The 17,981-nt window shown below is 38.7% G+C and overlaps 1 protein-coding gene and 1 long non-coding RNA gene across 2 annotated transcripts in view; one reads left to right on the forward strand and one right to left on the reverse strand.

Moving 5' to 3' along the window:
* Positions 1-17,981, forward strand: part of LOC127370261 (uncharacterized) — a 273,222-nt gene that overhangs the window by 210,679 nt on the left and 44,562 nt on the right. The window lies entirely within an intron of this gene.
* LOC127369751 (cadherin-12-like) overlaps positions 1-17,981 on the reverse strand; it is a 104,850-nt gene that overhangs the window by 37,447 nt on the left and 49,422 nt on the right. Inside the window, exons 3-6 of the mRNA XM_051411425.1 lie at positions 9,103-9,227; positions 8,370-8,539; positions 3,332-3,451; positions 53-220 (exon numbers count right to left, since the gene is read on the reverse strand). Coding sequence (XP_051267385.1) covers positions 53-220; positions 3,332-3,451; positions 8,370-8,539; positions 9,103-9,227 — 583 coding nt within the window. The remainder of the gene's footprint in view (positions 1-52; positions 221-3,331; positions 3,452-8,369; positions 8,540-9,102; positions 9,228-17,981) is intronic.

Raw genomic sequence — 17,981 nt, forward strand, 5'->3', positions numbered from 1 at the left:
CCATACAAACAATCAACCAACCAATCAGACAGCATTGTTGAAACTTCCTTACTCTTAGCGAAGCGCGGTGGGTTGTCGTTGACGTCACTGAGGGTGATGTTGATGGTGGTGGTGGAGGCCAGTCCCCCTAGCTGACCTCCCATGTCCTTGGCCTGGAGAAGAACCTGGTACTCCCCTTTCACCTCACGGTCCATGTTGGCTAGAGCTGTTCTGATCACTCCTAGAGTAGGAGGGGTTGAAAGTCGGTGCTCATTATGATGCTTAGCCCTCCATATAGAGAGATACAGACAGATACACTAGGCTCTGGGTTTAACCTTCATAAGGCCAGCATATTACAGTAGAGTAGCCCTCAAATGATTAATTACCCCAAAGTTCCCCCTGTCTCTCTCTTAGCAGTATTTGATCAGGGCTGAACCAGAGTGGAGTTACAAATTCAGGCAAGGACAGAGATGAAGCACACCAGAGGAGAGGACAGAAAAATGTCCGAAGTCCAGCTGAAGGACTTGTCAATTAGAGCAAAGCTTTCTGGACTTGATGAAGTGATTAGAAGTGCACAGTGGTGCGCTGAGCAGCTAATCAGACAAGAAAAAGTGAGCGTAAAGGCCCTGAACAGAGTTCATTATTTCACATAAGAGGTTTTCTGTGTGTTTTGTTTTGTCTGTGCTCTGCTCAGTGATTTGAAGAAGACTCTGCTAAATCCTGATATAGCATAATTTCAGTGGTAGCAAATCTGATGACAGTTGTGGAGTTGTCAGTTAAATCTGATCAAACCAAACCCACACAGACCTGATGAATCGTCAGAGAACTGTGCTGACGCTGAACTGCTGAAAGCAGTAGGTGTGTCAGCTGTGTTAATGTTATGTTTAATACTCACATACATACAGTGTATCATGCATCAAAACTACTACTCCTGATTTGTGTTGTAATGTAAATACTGGCGATAACTGTGTGCATCTTTGCAACTGTATTTACCATTTAACCTGTCAGGGTCATTCATGTAACCTGATGAAGAGAGACAGAAAAGTAGCATAATACACACACACAATGAAAAAAAAACAACTTTTGCTTTATGTGGATATCATAGTTTGGGATTTTCTTTTATTTCCTGTTGTATTTTGTAATCTCCTCCTCTTGTGTCTTTAAATTCACTTCCTGTCTTTGTCTGTTTTTTTAATGTCTAACCCACCCTAATTAGTTTCACCTTTGTGTGCCCTTGTTCTTCTGTCACTTGCTGGTTTCTTTGTTCCTGGTAGTTTTGCCCCTGTGTTGCCCTGTTGTTGTTTTTTAAACATAATTATTATAAGAAATCACTGAAGTCATCCTGCTGCCTGTGCTGTCTTGAATTTGGGTCAAATCCTGAGTTTCCAGTGTTGTGACAGTGGACATGACCAATGTAATGTTTCAACCACAGATGGTCTTCCTCAAGTAAACATGATTTTATCCTAATTAGTAAGGCTGTGTATTAGCAAGATTCTGGCAACACGATATATATCACAATACAGGGGTTACAAATCAATATATTGTGATACATTATGATACTAGGCACCGTGATACATTTTGGTTTCATTTCATTTCTGGTATGTACTTTTTATCAGTATCATACTTGTAAATATAGCAACTTTTATGTAAAAATACTTGTTCCGTAAATAGTTATTTCACTTGTGATCAAAAACGTTGCTCTGAAACTCAATTATGTAAATAGTTTTCTCAGAATATATTTAGCAACTTCTGATCAACCCATATCACTTCAATATCATTTTGATGCTACACTGACTTGTAGGACAAATTGTGCCTCTGTCATTCCCACTCTGAACCCCACGTACTCCTGTTCTTGCACTATTTTGGCTTTGGGTTGGAACAATGGCAGTATGGCAGTAAGTCAAACACCACCACATGGGCACTGGAACTACTACCTGGCATAATAAAAGTCATTAGTTTATAAAAATGTATAAACTTATGACTTTCTTGTTTTTTTACTGGGTTTTACATTTATACAGTGGTTTTTGTGTCTATCAGTTTTATCCACTAAAAAGTAAAGGCTTTAAAAAAGTAAATTTTTTATAAAATGTTGTTAATAACTATTAAAAAAGATATAAACTATCCTGGCCATTCAAGTGAATGCAAAAACTAAGAATGTCATGCATTTAGTACTATGACATTATATAGACAGACTTTCTCTCAGCACCCGCAACTCTGCCTTCCAGCGTCCCTGCACCACCAACTCTCTTGGTTGCACTTTATCTTGTATCTTTTCCTAAAACTAAGTTGTTTTTGTGCTTAGTCCCAGCCAAACTGCAATTGTTTCACAACATCAACCAGGCAAGCTTTATTTTGAAAGGGTAACCAGACATTGCTAACTCAACAGTGGAGCCCTGCGAATCCAGAAATTATGCAAGTGGGGGCAATACACAATGTTATCATGATCAAAAACTATTTTCATTATGGGAATAATTGTTTATATCTTCACAAGTTGTCTAGCTCGCTAACATACAGTCCTATATTGACTTCCTAATTTATTTTGAATTGCCCCAAACTTGTCCCCCTAAACTTGTCACCATGGCTCAAAGGCTCAGTTTGCCCCCACAAAAAAAGTTAAACCAGAAATGTGGAAATTGGATTTCACTGAATTCCAAACTAAAGAACAATGAAGAGATCAGGTGTCCTATCTGTACAGCAAAATAAAAATAAAAACATGTACAATGAAATGTAAAGTTATTTCTAGTATGTTTTAGTGCCGTTATAAGAGCTTTAAGTATATTTTGGTGGTTAAAGTGACAAGACATTTTCATATATTCTCATGCCCAGGGGTACCTAAAGGGTCATTTTTGAAGCAGAAAGAGCCATTGACCAAGCTGCAGTATTCGACGGAGTGAGTTTCAACTGGATAAGGAAACAGGTCACAGCTGCTTATGGCTTCCAACATTCCTCTGTTGGTTTGATATTTTCACCAGTAAAAACACCTTTAGTTTAATGCCTTAATCTAAGATGAAGTGTGTACTGCATGCTGCTCCTCAGAGTGAAAAAGAAACATGACACTCTATGTTAGGAGTAATTACTGGTCGGTTGAGGTGTCTGTTAAAAGACTGAAAATCTTTACGTCCTTCTCAGCGCTTGTTTTAGTATTCCGGTGCGGCACTGAGGAGAAACTCTCTCACAGAACCACTCGCTGTGTCATGACCAGTTGAATTTCATGCTTTCTAGGAGGGAAGGCAGATGGGAGTGTGAGCTGTGGGTTCGAGCAAAAGTCACAGATCTGTCCTACAACTGCATGAACTCTTGGTTTGCTGAGGAAGCTGCAAGGGACACTGTAACATGAATGTTGTCCTCTCACCTGTCTTGGGGTCCACGGAAAAGTACGGCTGGCCGTGAAGGATGCTGTAGACAATGCGTGCGCTGTTTCCATATGTGGGGTCATCTGCGTCACTGGCGGTCACCTGCGTTACATAGGTACCTGTACAACACACACACACACACACACACACAACCGTGCAATATAGCTTTGTTAAAGAGTCATGTCTGAAATGCCTGTACTGAAAAATCTGTTATTTATCTTGTTATTTTTTCTTTGAGCCAACAAGACGATTATCTTGTCATGAAGAAACAAAAGGTTACTGAGAGTTAATTACACCTATGAATATTGCTATTTTGAGATATTGTGACATATTTTAGAATATTAGCATGCACAGATGCCGTTGTCTTGCTGATGTAGTGAGTTCCTTTATTGATTATCAGTGCATCACAAAGGGTATCAATGTGTTTTACATGGAGCATGGTGACATTAGCAGTTAGCTCAAAGCACTGCTTTCTTTCTCAGTTTGGCTGGAGGGCCAGCTCTAGGAAGAGTCCTGGTGGTTCCAAACTTCTTCCATTTATGGATGATGGAGGCAACTGTGCTCATTGCGACTTTCAAAGCTGCAGAACTTTTTCTGTACCCTTCCCCAGACCTGTGCCTCGAAACAATCCTGTCTCGGAGGTCTACAGACAATTCCTTGGACTTCATGGCTTGGTTTGTGCTCTGACATTGCTGTCAACTGTGGGACATTTATATAGACAGCTGTGCACCTTTCCAAATCATGTCCAATCAACTGAATTTACCACAGGTGGACTTTGTTTCACCTTTGTCTGTTTGATTTGTCACCTTTGACAAAGAAAAAAACATTCCTTCATTTTAGGTAAATCTATCTCTCAATTAATCTTAAAGGTCCAGTGTGCAACATGTAGAAGGAGCTATTGTTAGAAATGGAATATAATATTCATGGTATTAGGTTTAGTTTATTTCACTTCATGTCTTTGTCTGTTGTCCCTACAGTTTTGATTATTAACTGTATTAATTTACAGTACTAACTTAACCCCAAACTGGATGGAAACAGATCAACAAATACATTTACACAATAGTAAGGGAGTATTTCTACAAAGTTCCACTGAGCTTAATAATCCATTAATGTCCACACTAGAATTTTATAATTTCCTTTATAAAACTCTAAATATTAGCTGAACTAAGCACAAATCCACTGAACCCCCCCCAATAAAAGTAGGAAGCTAAGACGGTGTGCTATGTTCATGAACACAAATATGTAGCAGGCTGACATTGAAATTAAATATTACTGGAAATGCAAATGTTATTTTAAAATTTTATTTAAGCAATCTCATAGTTCAAAAACAAACAAAAACAAAACACTAATAGACCAGCCGCGCATTCTCTCGGGTCAAGCTTATATTTTTCCATCATCAGGGTTTTTTTTCATACTTTGCACAGTTTGCTTCAGAGCCACAGAAGAAATTATACTATTATGAAACTAATAGAAACTCTTCTTACAAAATCAGTTCAATTCCACATGGCAAGTACCCTCTAAAAAGTAATTCAATAGAACTATTGTCAACAGTTAATTAAATGCATGGTTGCGTTGCGATAAACCTTTTGTTGTTGTTTTTATTTTTGTTGAGCCAAAACATTTGTTTCTAGAGTGAAACCGAACATCATGTGTAGAATTGGCCCCTCGACACAAACATATAGTGAACCTGTGTATATGAGGCTCATATTCAAAGCAGTTCTATGAGAAGTCAGCACCTTCACAGAAAACAGTGCAAACCAGAGCTTTGAAAACAGAAAACAGGGCTGCTGCTATTCTTAGCAGTCAACTTCTCATAGGATTATGTTTTTATCATATGGATACTTGTGCTGTTTGCTACCATAGCTAATCCACCATACAGTTTGTTGCTGTATTTCAGTGCGACAGAGACAGACTGGGGTCAAGCGTGTGTTCTCTTGGAGCACTTTAGGCCTCAGCTGAAGCATTAACAGCTTAAGGCCTAAAGACCTTGACTGTTAAATTACCTGTCAGTAATGGTATTTAGCAGACAGATGGGCCACTAAGTCTGGCTTAGTGTGCTGTGTGTGCGCGTGTGTGTCTGTGTGTGCTGGAGTTACAACTTAATATGTCCAAGCAGAATGCAAAGTGAAACTTAAGATCTGAGCAGAACAAATAAAAGCTTAGAAAATACAATTATCTATATGAATTTGAGTTAATGTTTAGTCCCACAAACCATAAACACAACAAATTAGTTTAGCTCCTCTCACCTGAACTCTCACTAGGACAGTTACTTCACATTTCTTGACAAATGTACTTATGATAAATCATATGATTTAAAGCAACATCATCCAACTTTTAATAATAATAAAAAGGGCAGTAACCAGGTGAATATTCCCTCTCTAATTCCCACTCTGTGCTCCGTACGCCAACTTTATCACTGATTTTGGTGAAACTGGATCATATTTTATGGAGAAAATATTTTCTGGTTTTCCCTCTGATGTCCTCCGACTGTTCCACCTCAACTCTCTGTGATGAGAATTTCCTGATGGACAGAAGTTAAGCTAGGCTAAGTTAACTGCTAACTGTAGCTTAGCTCTGTTAGCCAGACTGGGAGCTCATCAGAGCACTGTGGGAGTGTTGGTGTTTGACTTGGAGTCAGATGAGCGGCCAATCCAAAATTGGGTTCTGTTCTTTCTGTCGACATCATGGTAGAGACAAGGAAACTGAAGAAGACATTGAAGGAGTAAGAAGAAAAAGAGAGTAAATTGGGTAGGATGAATGAGAGTAAATCTAAGGCTTTTAGTGGTTGGCTAAAGAGGTAGGTGAAATAAAGACCGGGAACACCCCACAAGAGCTGCAGGTTTGGAGATGCTCTGACCCAGTCGTCTAGCCATCACAATGTGGCCCTTGTCAAAGTCGCTCAAATCCTCACGCTGCCCATTTTTCCTGCTTCTAACATCAACATTGAGGACAAAATGTTCACTTGCTGCCTGATATATCCCACCCACTGACAGGAGCCATGATAACCAGATAATCAGTGTTATTCACTTCACCAGTCAGTGCTCATGATGTTGTGGCTGATTGGTATGTTTATAATAGTGGTGTATAAGTCAATTGCACTTTGAAACTGGGGGTGCCAAAAAGGACCATTTTTTCGATGTTCATCATGTTTTTCCCTCTAGTGTTGATCCCGAAGGATGTCATTTGATCATCTATTTAGTCCATCAAACACATGTCAAAGTAAATATCTCAACAAATACCATCCAGATGCCATTTACAGCTATTGCATTCAAGATTAAATCCTAATATTTTTGGTGATCCTTCGACTTTTTATCTAATGCCATCATAAAATAATAATTAATAATTAAAGATAATTAATGTAACTGTCAAATTCCTGAGACTTATTCAGAGAACAATTAATCCCTCTTCTTTCAAATTACTGGGAATTAATCCTAATGTTTTGGTGACTTTCTGACCATTCTTCTGGCAGTACAATTGGGCCACTTTTAAATGTTCAATCACAATAATTATCGAATTCTACTGGGAAGATCTCCACAATGAAATTTTTAAAAAGACAGTTTCAGAAGCTGAACGACCTTCTGACCAGAATTTCTGTTAAAGCAAACTGGCAGTTTCCATCCTTTCATCCAAGGCGCTTTGGAGGTTGTGCTACTGCTGCGCCTGTCGTTACTAAGCAACCAGAACCTGTGGGCTGGATGATGATGATGATGATGATGATGATGATGAAGAAGTTGCAGTAATTTAGGCGTAAGCCTCACTGACTTAACTAATTACAAATACAAATAATATAGAAATACATGGATTAGCAGCACTTAAATCCCTGGCAGTAGCTTTCCTGATTTGCATATAGAAAATAAAACAGTCTTGAGTTTGGCTGACCTTTCAACTGGATGTTTTTACGTCCTTGTGCAGTAAGTCCTGTGGAGGTGATTGGTTAATTCACATGACTTGTGGTGCGTGTCGCAACAATGGCACTTTTGGTTTCTCATTGCAGGTCTCCATTATTTCTATATCATTATTTCTATGCTGTGGTTTGCTGGGGAGGAAGCAGCAAGAAGAGAGACGCCGCTCGACTGGACAGAGTGGTGAGGAGAGCTAGCTCAGTGGTGGGCATAGAGCTAGACTCTCTGGTGACAGTGGCAGAAAGAAGGACCCTGTAACTGCTGTCCATACTGGGCAACGCCCACCACCCTCTGCACAACACCTTCACCAGGCAGAGGAGTGTGTTCAGTGGCAGACTGCTGTCCCAGTCCAGCTCCACCAACAGACAATTTCCTCCTCCATTTGCACCATTTGCACTGTTTTAATAATTTTAATTTTAATTTTAATGTATGTTTAATGTATATCTAATGTATGTATGTATCTAATGTATGCTGCTACTGGATGCTTGAATTTCCCTCGGGATAAATAAAGTATCTATCTATCTATCTATCTATCTATCTATCTATCTATCTATCTATCTATCTATCTATCTATCTATCTATCTATCTATCTATTAAAAATAACATATTTGCATGTGCAAAAGAAACCACATCTGAATGTTTTTTTTTTTTTATGCCTTTATTTGATAGAACAGGGGGGACGACATGCAGCATAGGGCTGCAGGTTGGAATCAAACCTAGGCTGCTGTGGTAAGGCGCTCTACCAGGTGAGCTACCCTTTGCTACCCAAATTCACTGATAAAAATTAACTACTTAACTACTATCCTTTATAAATAAGTTTTTGTTTTCTAAAATCAGCAATGATTTCACTGCTGCTTGTGATCCCTGACCTTTATCTGGTTTGCTTGCAGTGGTGATCAACTAAGACTCAACCTTATTGATATGTTGGATGCTTGATGAGTCATCCATTTTAGTTTTGGTGATACTATTTAATATCCACAGTACAGTTATAAAGCAGAAATAAGCTGTTTCTCTTGCGTCCTCACTGTTCTTCTGTTAAGATATTGACTTGGGTCAATAAATATTGATTCTACACAGAAGATAAAGGTGCGTAGATTAGAAAAAGGCTTCATGTAAGCTTAGTGAGAGTCTCTACCTGTTGGTGACATCTCAGGGACAGTGGCGCTGTAGGGACTGTCAGGAAACCGTGGCTCATTGTCATTGATGTCCTGCACCTTGATGATGAACTCAGACTCTGGCTCCAGAGGGAGGCCTGTGTGCTTGTCCACAGCCTGGGCCCTCAGTGTGTAGTAGGACTTTTCCTCCCTGGAAAACATCAAGTATTACATTCACATACAAAGCACTAATGTTAATAATTAAGAGACTATATATAGTCAGACTTTACTATATCTGTTACGTGGTATTTAGGTGTCAGCTTGTGTTAATGCCAACACTGGGTGTTTATTATTTTCCACGTAAAAGTAAGAATCTATAGGTGAGTTAAAGGCGTCCAGGTCAAGGACACTGGGGGCTGTGATTAGATATCGTCATGGCAACACCTTCTTGTGCTACCTCAAACTCTGTCCAGATTCCTTGTGGTTGTTGATGACATTTATTACAATGAACTGCTTTACTGTGTGTTCACCATCTTGTAGCGTTAATCTCTAGTAGTGAATATTATTGTAAATCCTATATATCCTATATAGTTGTTTCTGTACTTCTCTACTTTAGATCAGTAAAATAACATTGTTCCAACCTTGGCATACATAATACCAACTCAAAGAAGAAGAATATACAGCACAAAGTTACAAAGTGCCTTACATGGCCAGCACCAAGATTTTACTATTACTATTACACCTATATTGTTGTAGTTATTGATGAGTACTGACCTGTCCAACCCCACCAGTGCGTGTATATCTCCTGTAATTTGATCAATGGTGAAGATAGAACCAGCTCCTTCTCCCGACAGAGTGTACTTGACTGCATTATCTCCGTGGTCCATGTCTGTATGGAGCTGCCGGGAAAGAACAGGCACAGAACATTATCATATGTGGCTTCAACTGCAGCAGCAATCACTCACAATAAAATTTGATTTATTGCTGGGGTTGGTGTCATCGGTAATGGTGTGCAAACTAAAATGCAAAACAGTTGTTTACTAAAAGCTTATGTCACTTAAAAACGGTTAAAAATGGACTCACAATATCACAATAATTCTTTATACATCATGTGGAGACATGATGTATAAAGAATTATAAGTATGTACTCGTGTCCTGAGATAACTTCTGTTATGAATTGGCGCTATACAAATAAAATTGAATTGAATTGAATTGAAATTGAATTGAATTGAATTGAATTGAACTTGAATAAACAAAGATTGGAGAAAACCCTGACATAGAAATCATATATAATTAAATAATAATAAAAAAAACATTTGATTTAAATAAGTGTTGTTTATCCAGAGGGATTATATGAATATGTAAATCATGGTGATACTTAACATTTGTTATCTATAAGAAAGCTTCTTAAAACGTGGCAGAAGCTAAAAATGTATTAACTTAGGAAACCTCTCCAAAACACAGCAAAGGAGATTTTATATGAGAAGGGTTCTGAGAAAAAGAACTGGAGAGAACTTTTGCTTTCTTTAATGCCCTAATTCAGTTCACCAGTGGTAAAGAGTGCAAATAGTTACATATTGTCACTCATTCATTCATTGACAGAGAACCTTTTTAACTGTGTATTTTATAACTTAGTCAAAACAGTTTTAGGAGTAGTTAAAGTAAACAAGACGGTGTATCGTCTGAATAGCAACAACTCTCAGTACTTCCATTCGAAAGGTACGTGTCAACAGGATCCATCATCTCCATGCTTTCCATTCATTGTCTATGTGAGCAGCTGTGCAATGCGTTCTGGTAGTGCTGCGGTGCGTTTTGATAGATGGAGCGTCATGTTGCTCCTCATGAGCACAAAGAAGAGGTCTAGGCCTCTTTATGCAAATCAGGGGCATCTGGCACTGCAACTCGCCTCTGGAAATGTATGAAAAAAGTTTAAACTAACCGGTTTTCAAAGACAGAAACACATTTCAGTGAACCATTTATATGACAAAAAGTTTTCAAACGAGCTGCCATGTTGGTCTGTCTGTCCTTGGTCTGTGCATCGGTGTGTGAATGTGTATGAATGTTAGTTTCTGTTCGATGGACTTTGCCATCACTGAGTGAATGTGTATGAAAGGGTGAATGTGGCACGTAGTGTAAAAGCACTTTGAGTGGTCAGAAGACTAGAAAGGTGCTATACAAGTACAGGTCCATTTACCATTTACCATAACCATCTGATGGTCCTTCATAAACACCATGATTGACCTGGCTGTGTGGCATGGAGCATTATCCTGCTGGAAAAACCAATCCTCAGAGTTGGGGAACATTGTCAGAGCAGAAGGAAGGAAGTTTTCTTCCAGCTTAACCTTGTACATGGCTTGATTCATGTGTCCTTCGCAAAGACAAATCTGCCCGGTTCCAGCCTTGCAGAAGCATCACAAAAAGTGGCTGCGACACACTGTGGCTTCTAGGCCTCTCCAAGTCTCTAACCATTAGACGACCAGGTGTTAGGCAAAGCGGAAAACTGGACTCATCAGAAAATATGACCTTACTCCAGTCCTCTACAGTCAAATCTTTATGGTCTTTTGCAAACCTCAGCCTGGCTCTTCTTTGTTGTTCTTTGTTCAGTGTGTGAGATTGTGTGCTGCAAGAACCCACAGTAGCATAGAGACCTGCTACAGGAAACAACCTGACGATCACTGTATCCCTCTGCCAGTAAAACCAAAATTGAACCCTTGTTTTCCTAACTCAAAACTTTTCTTTTAACTCTTTTGGCACGATCAATAGTTATTTTTGATTCCTATTACTTTTGAGGTTCTACTAGCACTGTTTTCTCCATCCAGCTAGTCCTATTGCAAGCGAATAGTGATGACCACAGCAGTGTTTTTTATACTTTTCCTCGTTAAAAAAGATTTGGTTTAGGTGATCACCTCATCAGTACCTCATTAAGTAGAATGAAATGTGCTTGTGTTGGAATTCAACAGACACTGGAATGGAATGGCTGCCATACATGTAGAGATGCTGATTTAAGAAAAATTTGGAGTGGTCTCTTAATTTTTTCCAGAGCTTTATATGTATGTTTACACCCAGGAAATAATTCTGCAGTATTACATTCGTTTTGTTGGGGGTTTTTTTACGCTGCAGTATATATTTAAGCTAAGCTTGTTCAGACCTGGTGGATTCTTGTAAATGCCATCAGGAGCACTAGGAGGAGCCAGAGAAACCAGATTTTTTTTCTCTGATCATCTGTCATGTGCTGCTGCCAGGATATAGTTCAAGATTCAGCAAATAGGGAAAACGGTTATGTTAATAAAAGTTACCTACCTCAGCTTTAAGCTCCACATCCACAGGTTGTAACACAGTTGTGTCTACGAGCCTAAGCTGGGGTAACCCTAATGACATCAGTATGATATCATTATAGTAATTTTGGTCCTACAGAGCCTCCTCATGACTAGGAAACATGTATAGTCAGTGTAGTGCCCCTTTAAGCCTGCTGGGTTCCTGGCTACAATGACTTAATGCCAGTTCCCCTGATTCCATACCTGCAGTAGAAACACATTCTCCAGGTGCTGTAATCTACTTCAAGCATCAGTTTAGATGTATGAATCAATGTAGAAATGCACGACACACCAGTCCAGGAGGTGCTACAAACTATGGTTGGCTGTGAATTGACACAGTCTGCAGTATTCACTGCGTGCACAATTATTAGGAAAGTTGTATTCCTAAGGATTCATTTTATTTTTGAACAAATCAGTCAATTCAAAATGTTAATAAACCTCAAACCTGAGTATTAAACAAAAGGAAATGTGAGTTTTGGCTTTCTCAGGAGAATATCTATGTGTGCACAATTATTAGGCAACTATCAGTGTTCAAATTATTATGCAACTAAATGAAACTAAATGAAAAACTAAACTTTTCCCATCTCACTTGTTTTCATTTATTAGAGTAAGAATAACAAATAAACAACTTGAAATTTACAAATAAACATTTTTGACATTTAAACCAATATTCAGTGAGCAATATAGACACCCTTCTTTTCAATAACTGTCATGAGCCTCCCAAATGATGTTAAAAGAGTTGTATTGTCTTCCCTCACTGTAAATCTCACATTTAAGAAGGGCCCACAAGTTGTCAATAGGGTTTAGGTCAGGTGAGGAAGGGGGCCATGTCATTATTCTGTCATCTCTAAGGCCTTAGGATATAGAGGCCACACCCTCCCTCATTACACAAATACACATCACCTGATAATGATTTAATCCAATTAGCAAAATATGCATGAAAATGACAATAAGGTCAAGATACTCACTCGCCTAATAATTGTGCATGCAGTGTATATTCAAATCTGTACAGTGAAGATCTAATGACTCAGCTCAGATAAGCTATAGAACTTTGCTCTCCAATGGGAGGTTTTATTATATTCACATTATATACACTAATGATGATAGTAAATCAACAGGCTCTTCTCCACTGTGTGTTTTGGGGGGCTGAATTCTCAAAAGCTGAGTAAAAATCATCAGCAGGACAGCACTCCAATAAATAATTTATTAATGCAAAGTTTCAGACAGACAACCATCTTCAGCATACAAACTTGTCAATGTTTGTTTGGTATGGGCTTCTGTCCAAAGCGATTCCTATTAAGTTCATTCCTTCTAAAGCGATGACTGAGAGATTATAGGTTTTTAACTTTGCCTCCTGTGTAAAAATGAAAAATTCAGAGGTCATACTGAGGTGAGATTAGTAAAGGAATGTGTCTGAGGTTGAGAGTTTGAAAGAGTTCGACTTGAACTAACTCTCTTTCGGTCGTCAGAAAGCAATACCATTTCTTGACTGTTCAATGCAGTTTGTTGACTAAACAGTGCAATTACGGCCTGTTCTCATTCCCATATTGATGTTTGGTGTCTGTGTCTACATACCGGCACACAAGGTATCCTTAAGCATCTAGGTGGAGTAAGCTTTCATGTAAGTTCAATGTAACCCATCGCACCATATGACATAGTGTAAAGAGACATAGTTTGCATAAGGAGGTTGAGGTGGATGGATGGGTGAAACACAGGACTTTTGCTTAAGAGACCGAAGTTTGAGTCCCATGTGAAACCAAAAGTCAGTGATGACTTATTTAAAGTTTAAGTTTCATAACGTAATGTAACGTGTGACTTGTTGCCGCAGTAATGGTGACTTGCAAGTTTTGTTGCTTAAGCCTAACCAAACTGCAACGATTTCAAAACGTTTACCCTAAACAGTATTATGGTATTTGACAACCTGGGATGAGAACATGTTGGCAATTACTAGACCAGTGGTTCTCAACCATTTTCCTTGAAGGACCAGTGTGTAGGATTTAGTGACATCTAGCCGATTGTTGGTGTCCATATTTTATGAGCTCGAAATGAGAACGAGCTTTGAGGTATATTCAGGTGATTATACACTAATGAAAACATACCTATGAATACTATATTCCATTTCCATACACTGAACCTTTTAAGGAATCCTTTTTCTATTATTGAGTAAACTGACTAAGTGACATATTTTATGGTTATTTAATTTTATATTCAATGCATAAAATTAAAATTACAGGGCAATTGATAAACTGTAGAAATAATCAAACTAGTGAGTAAATTAACTGCAAGAAGTTTGTGTGTAATTTGGTGAATTTTGAGCAGATTATTTTCTGATCAGAGTATCAGAGATGCTTTTTAGGAACTTTTAATACAGTTTTCTGTCTGTATTTTAATAATTAACAATCATACATACTTAATAGGCGTGTTTTTTGGACAAATTCAGTATTTATTTTTTTCCTCATTGTTCTATTGGTGCTTTGGTTGTTTGTCTAATGCAGGATACAGCTGTTTATCAGAGAGTGAATGCTCAGTGATATAGCTTGTGTTCAGGTCTTCAAAGTTAAGATCCTAAAAAATCATCTAAACCTTATAAATATCAATTTAATTAATAGTCATACTGTGTAAAAAGTTTTCTTACACCCTTTAAATCAAGAAGGCCTAGCAAGCCCCAGTGAAGCTCTCGTGAACCCTAGTGGGGGTCTGGACCCACAGGTTCGGGGACCACTGTACAAGACTAAACAACACAATTTCTAGACTGAACTACCATTTTCTTTACTCAACAATGCAAGTATCAGACCAAATAATACAAGACTAAATAGTCATTTCTGGACCAAATAACACCTTAACTAACCTTTATGATTTATGGACTGAACAATGTAATTTCCAGGGTAATTAACTATTAACATCCACCAGAAGCAGTAACTTGACCAAAATATGCATTTTCAAAGTGAGCTGTTGCAGTGAATTCATTACACCAAAAGTGATGTTAAAGTTAACAACTAACTGACCGAGACCCAGTGGGCTCCAAATACTGATGTGAAATAAGGACCTGAATATTGATGTAATTTAATGAAGATCCAGTGGAGATGAAATGTTGATTTGAAAGTTAACAAGAAGCAGAGACAAAGGCTAACTGCAGACATAACACACATTACGAGGAGTGGAACACCACGCAGTGCTCTGTATGAGGTCAGCGCACTGAAGAACTGCTGTTAAATCATAGCAACACGGTAGTTCATAGCTTGTCAAATATTAATTGCTTAATATATATTTCAAATGAGAACGCATATAACTGGTAAATGCAGCGGTGGGATTTGAGGACATGGAGTTTGTCATGTATAAGACGGTTTTAGCTGCAGTCAAATCAGCATGAGATTTGTCCTGTGCAGGGATTCATGCATTTATAGGGCTGCTGGGGTCAGTTTCAACGAAGGCTTCTACTGTTATGGCTGAAGATTTATTGGAAGGATGGGTGAAGTTCCCCAGCAGTCAAAGAGCTTTGGAGAATATTGAAAATTGTTGCTACTCCAGTATCCAGCCTCCGTTAAAACAGTGCAAGGGGCTGCTGGGTCGGGTCCAGTTTGAGTAACAGATCTGTAAATTGGAAGGCTTCCCAGATGCAAAAACAGTGCATAGCGAAACTCCAAGACAGGATTTTACAACTCTGGAAAGAAAATTCATCAGAGCCTGAGCAACAACCGCAAATAATAATTTTTCTGCCAAAAGAATAACATTTTTGGCAACCTGAATATGCTCTGAAAGTCATGAAACTTGACACTCGTGTCAGTGGTGGCATAAATGTATGTGTCATATGGTTCTCGCACTTGGGCATGGACAAATGGCTTGATAGTGGCCCCTGAACAGAAGCTGCCTCAGCACTTTACATTAATATCTATGAAAATCAATACTCCCATGTATCATGTCAAGATGGAAGTCTGCAATTTTTAAGTAAATATGCATTTTTTTTGCGCAGTTCTAGCCATTTCCGGGCATTGTATTTGCTGTACCTCTCAAATTACCACCTTAAATTTGGTCAGTGCCATCAGAAGACCTTGAAGAGGAAATCTTTTTTTTTGTAGAACGGCATGTCCATGAGACTGAAATTTGACATTTTGTTATAATACGGGAAGTTCTGACATGACTATACATTGTCTAATCTGCCCCAACTTTCACATGTCTGATAAGAGTCCCACCCTGAACACATATACATGCCAATATTCAGTCATAGTCATAGCTCCACCTACTGTCAACATGAAGTGACATTTTTCATACTTTGATGTGTTTCTCCTAGCTAACCACCTCAAATCTGGACAGGAAAGCCTTAAGACTTTAATGATGCTAGATTGAAAAGCTTGTGAGTTTTGTGAATTGGGTCAGTGCCATCAGAAGACCTTGACAATGAAAAGTTTTTGTCCATGGTGTGGTGTCAAATTTTGATATACATTGTCCAATCTGCCCCAGATTTCACATGTCTGATAAAAGTCACACCCTGAACACGTGCCAATGTTCAGTTATTGTCAGGCAGTGACTTCTCTTTCCATTTTTCTTAAGGTGCATGTTTTTACCCACATGCAGGTGTCAACACAGAAATGATGACACGGCAGAGGTCACGCACATTTATGTAAGAGAAAATGCTATTGCTTGATTCAAGGTTTAAATTGTGCTTAATGTTAATGTCTGTTAAATCGATCAAAGTTTACTTTCTTAATCAGACATCCACCCCCTTACCATTTAACATATATGATTTTTTTTATGTATAGCATGTCTTACGGACAGCTAAACACACCCCATTGTTTGAAAGGTATTTAGCTTTGTCAGCACAACCATTAAAAAGCTCTTAATGACATTCAGTGCTGCTTTGGGAAGCACATATGAATCATTTTTGAATACTCATGAGTGAACTGAGTAAACTGAAGCATATCTGGGAATTATCTGTAGACGAATAATAAATTGTGTCAGTTAGTCACAAACTGTACAAAGATGTGCATTTACAACAAATGCTAAATGTTTCTTGTTTCGTGTAAAAATCATCTGCTTTGATCCATTTCTACAGCTGAGCCTGTGTGACTTGAAGAGACAGGAAGCAATGCAGTGAAGAGGCGATGACATTTGTTTTTTGAAATGACTTAAATAAACTAATTAACTAATGAAAATGTGCCTGTACAACACCAAAGACAAATAAGGGCTGTTTACTGGTCATGGTTAGTACTACTCAGCCTCAAAAGAGGTTTTCTTAGCTGTTGCATGGGAAAAGTAGGATCCAGTGTTTCTGGACCTTGACCCATGTGCAATGTGAAAGATTTTGCTCATAGAGACAAACCCCCAGAAACTTATCATTCAACTCTGCAGTCCCCCTCACTTCTATGGACAATATTTGAACACTTTTCAGGTTTGGTTTTACAGCCCACAACTTAAGTGTCTCTTTCAGTCATCAACCCATGCTATTTCCAGGCATTGCTGTACATCAAACTAAAGCTAAATGTCATATGCCATATGTCGAAGCATCCTTGAGCAAGGTACTGAACCCCGAATTGCTCCCGATGTTGAGCATCGGTGTGTGAATGCATGTGAAAAGGCGAATGTGGCTCGTAGTGTAAAAGCACTTTGAGTGGTCGGAAGACTAGAAAGGCGCTATACAAGTACAGGTCCATTTACCATTTACCATATCTGAGTACAGGAAAGGAAGAAAGTTGACCAAGGTTCTGACCGAGGCTTGTTCAAATGTTATTGGAGCACAGAACAAAAAGGGATGGAACTTAAGAAGGGTATTAACCTGACATCAACGTTCAGACAAACCCACCATTACTTTTATTATTTGACTCTGAGTGAAATTCATCATTCCATTAATAAATCATAACATCAGCTTCACACATCAGCATAGAGACACTTATCTCAAACCAACAATTCAATTCAATTCAATTCAATTTTATTTGTATAGCGCCAATTCATAACAGAAGTTATCTCAGGACACTTTTCAAATAGAGCAGGTCTAGACCGAACTCTTTAACATTAATTACAGAGACCCAACAGTACCACCATGAGCAAGCACTTGGCGACAAGGGCAAGGAAAAACTGCCTGTTAAAAGGCAGAAACCTAGGACAGATCCTCCGGCTCTAGGTGGGTGGTCGTCTGTCTCGACCAGTTGGGGGGAGAGAGAGAGAGAGAGAGAGAGAGAGAGAGAGAGAGAGAGAGAGCGACAGACAGACAGACAGGTGCACAGCAACAACAGTATTGGCAATGGCAGTCAAGCAGGACCATGGCAGGAGGCTCCACCAGGATCCATGAGAACAACACCATCCTTACACCAACTTACATCACTTCATCTCAATCTTTAATCACTC

This window comes from Dicentrarchus labrax, unplaced genomic scaffold (genome assembly GCF_905237075.1).
Source record: "Dicentrarchus labrax unplaced genomic scaffold, dlabrax2021, whole genome shotgun sequence".
NCBI lineage: Eukaryota > Metazoa > Chordata > Actinopteri > Moronidae > Dicentrarchus > Dicentrarchus labrax.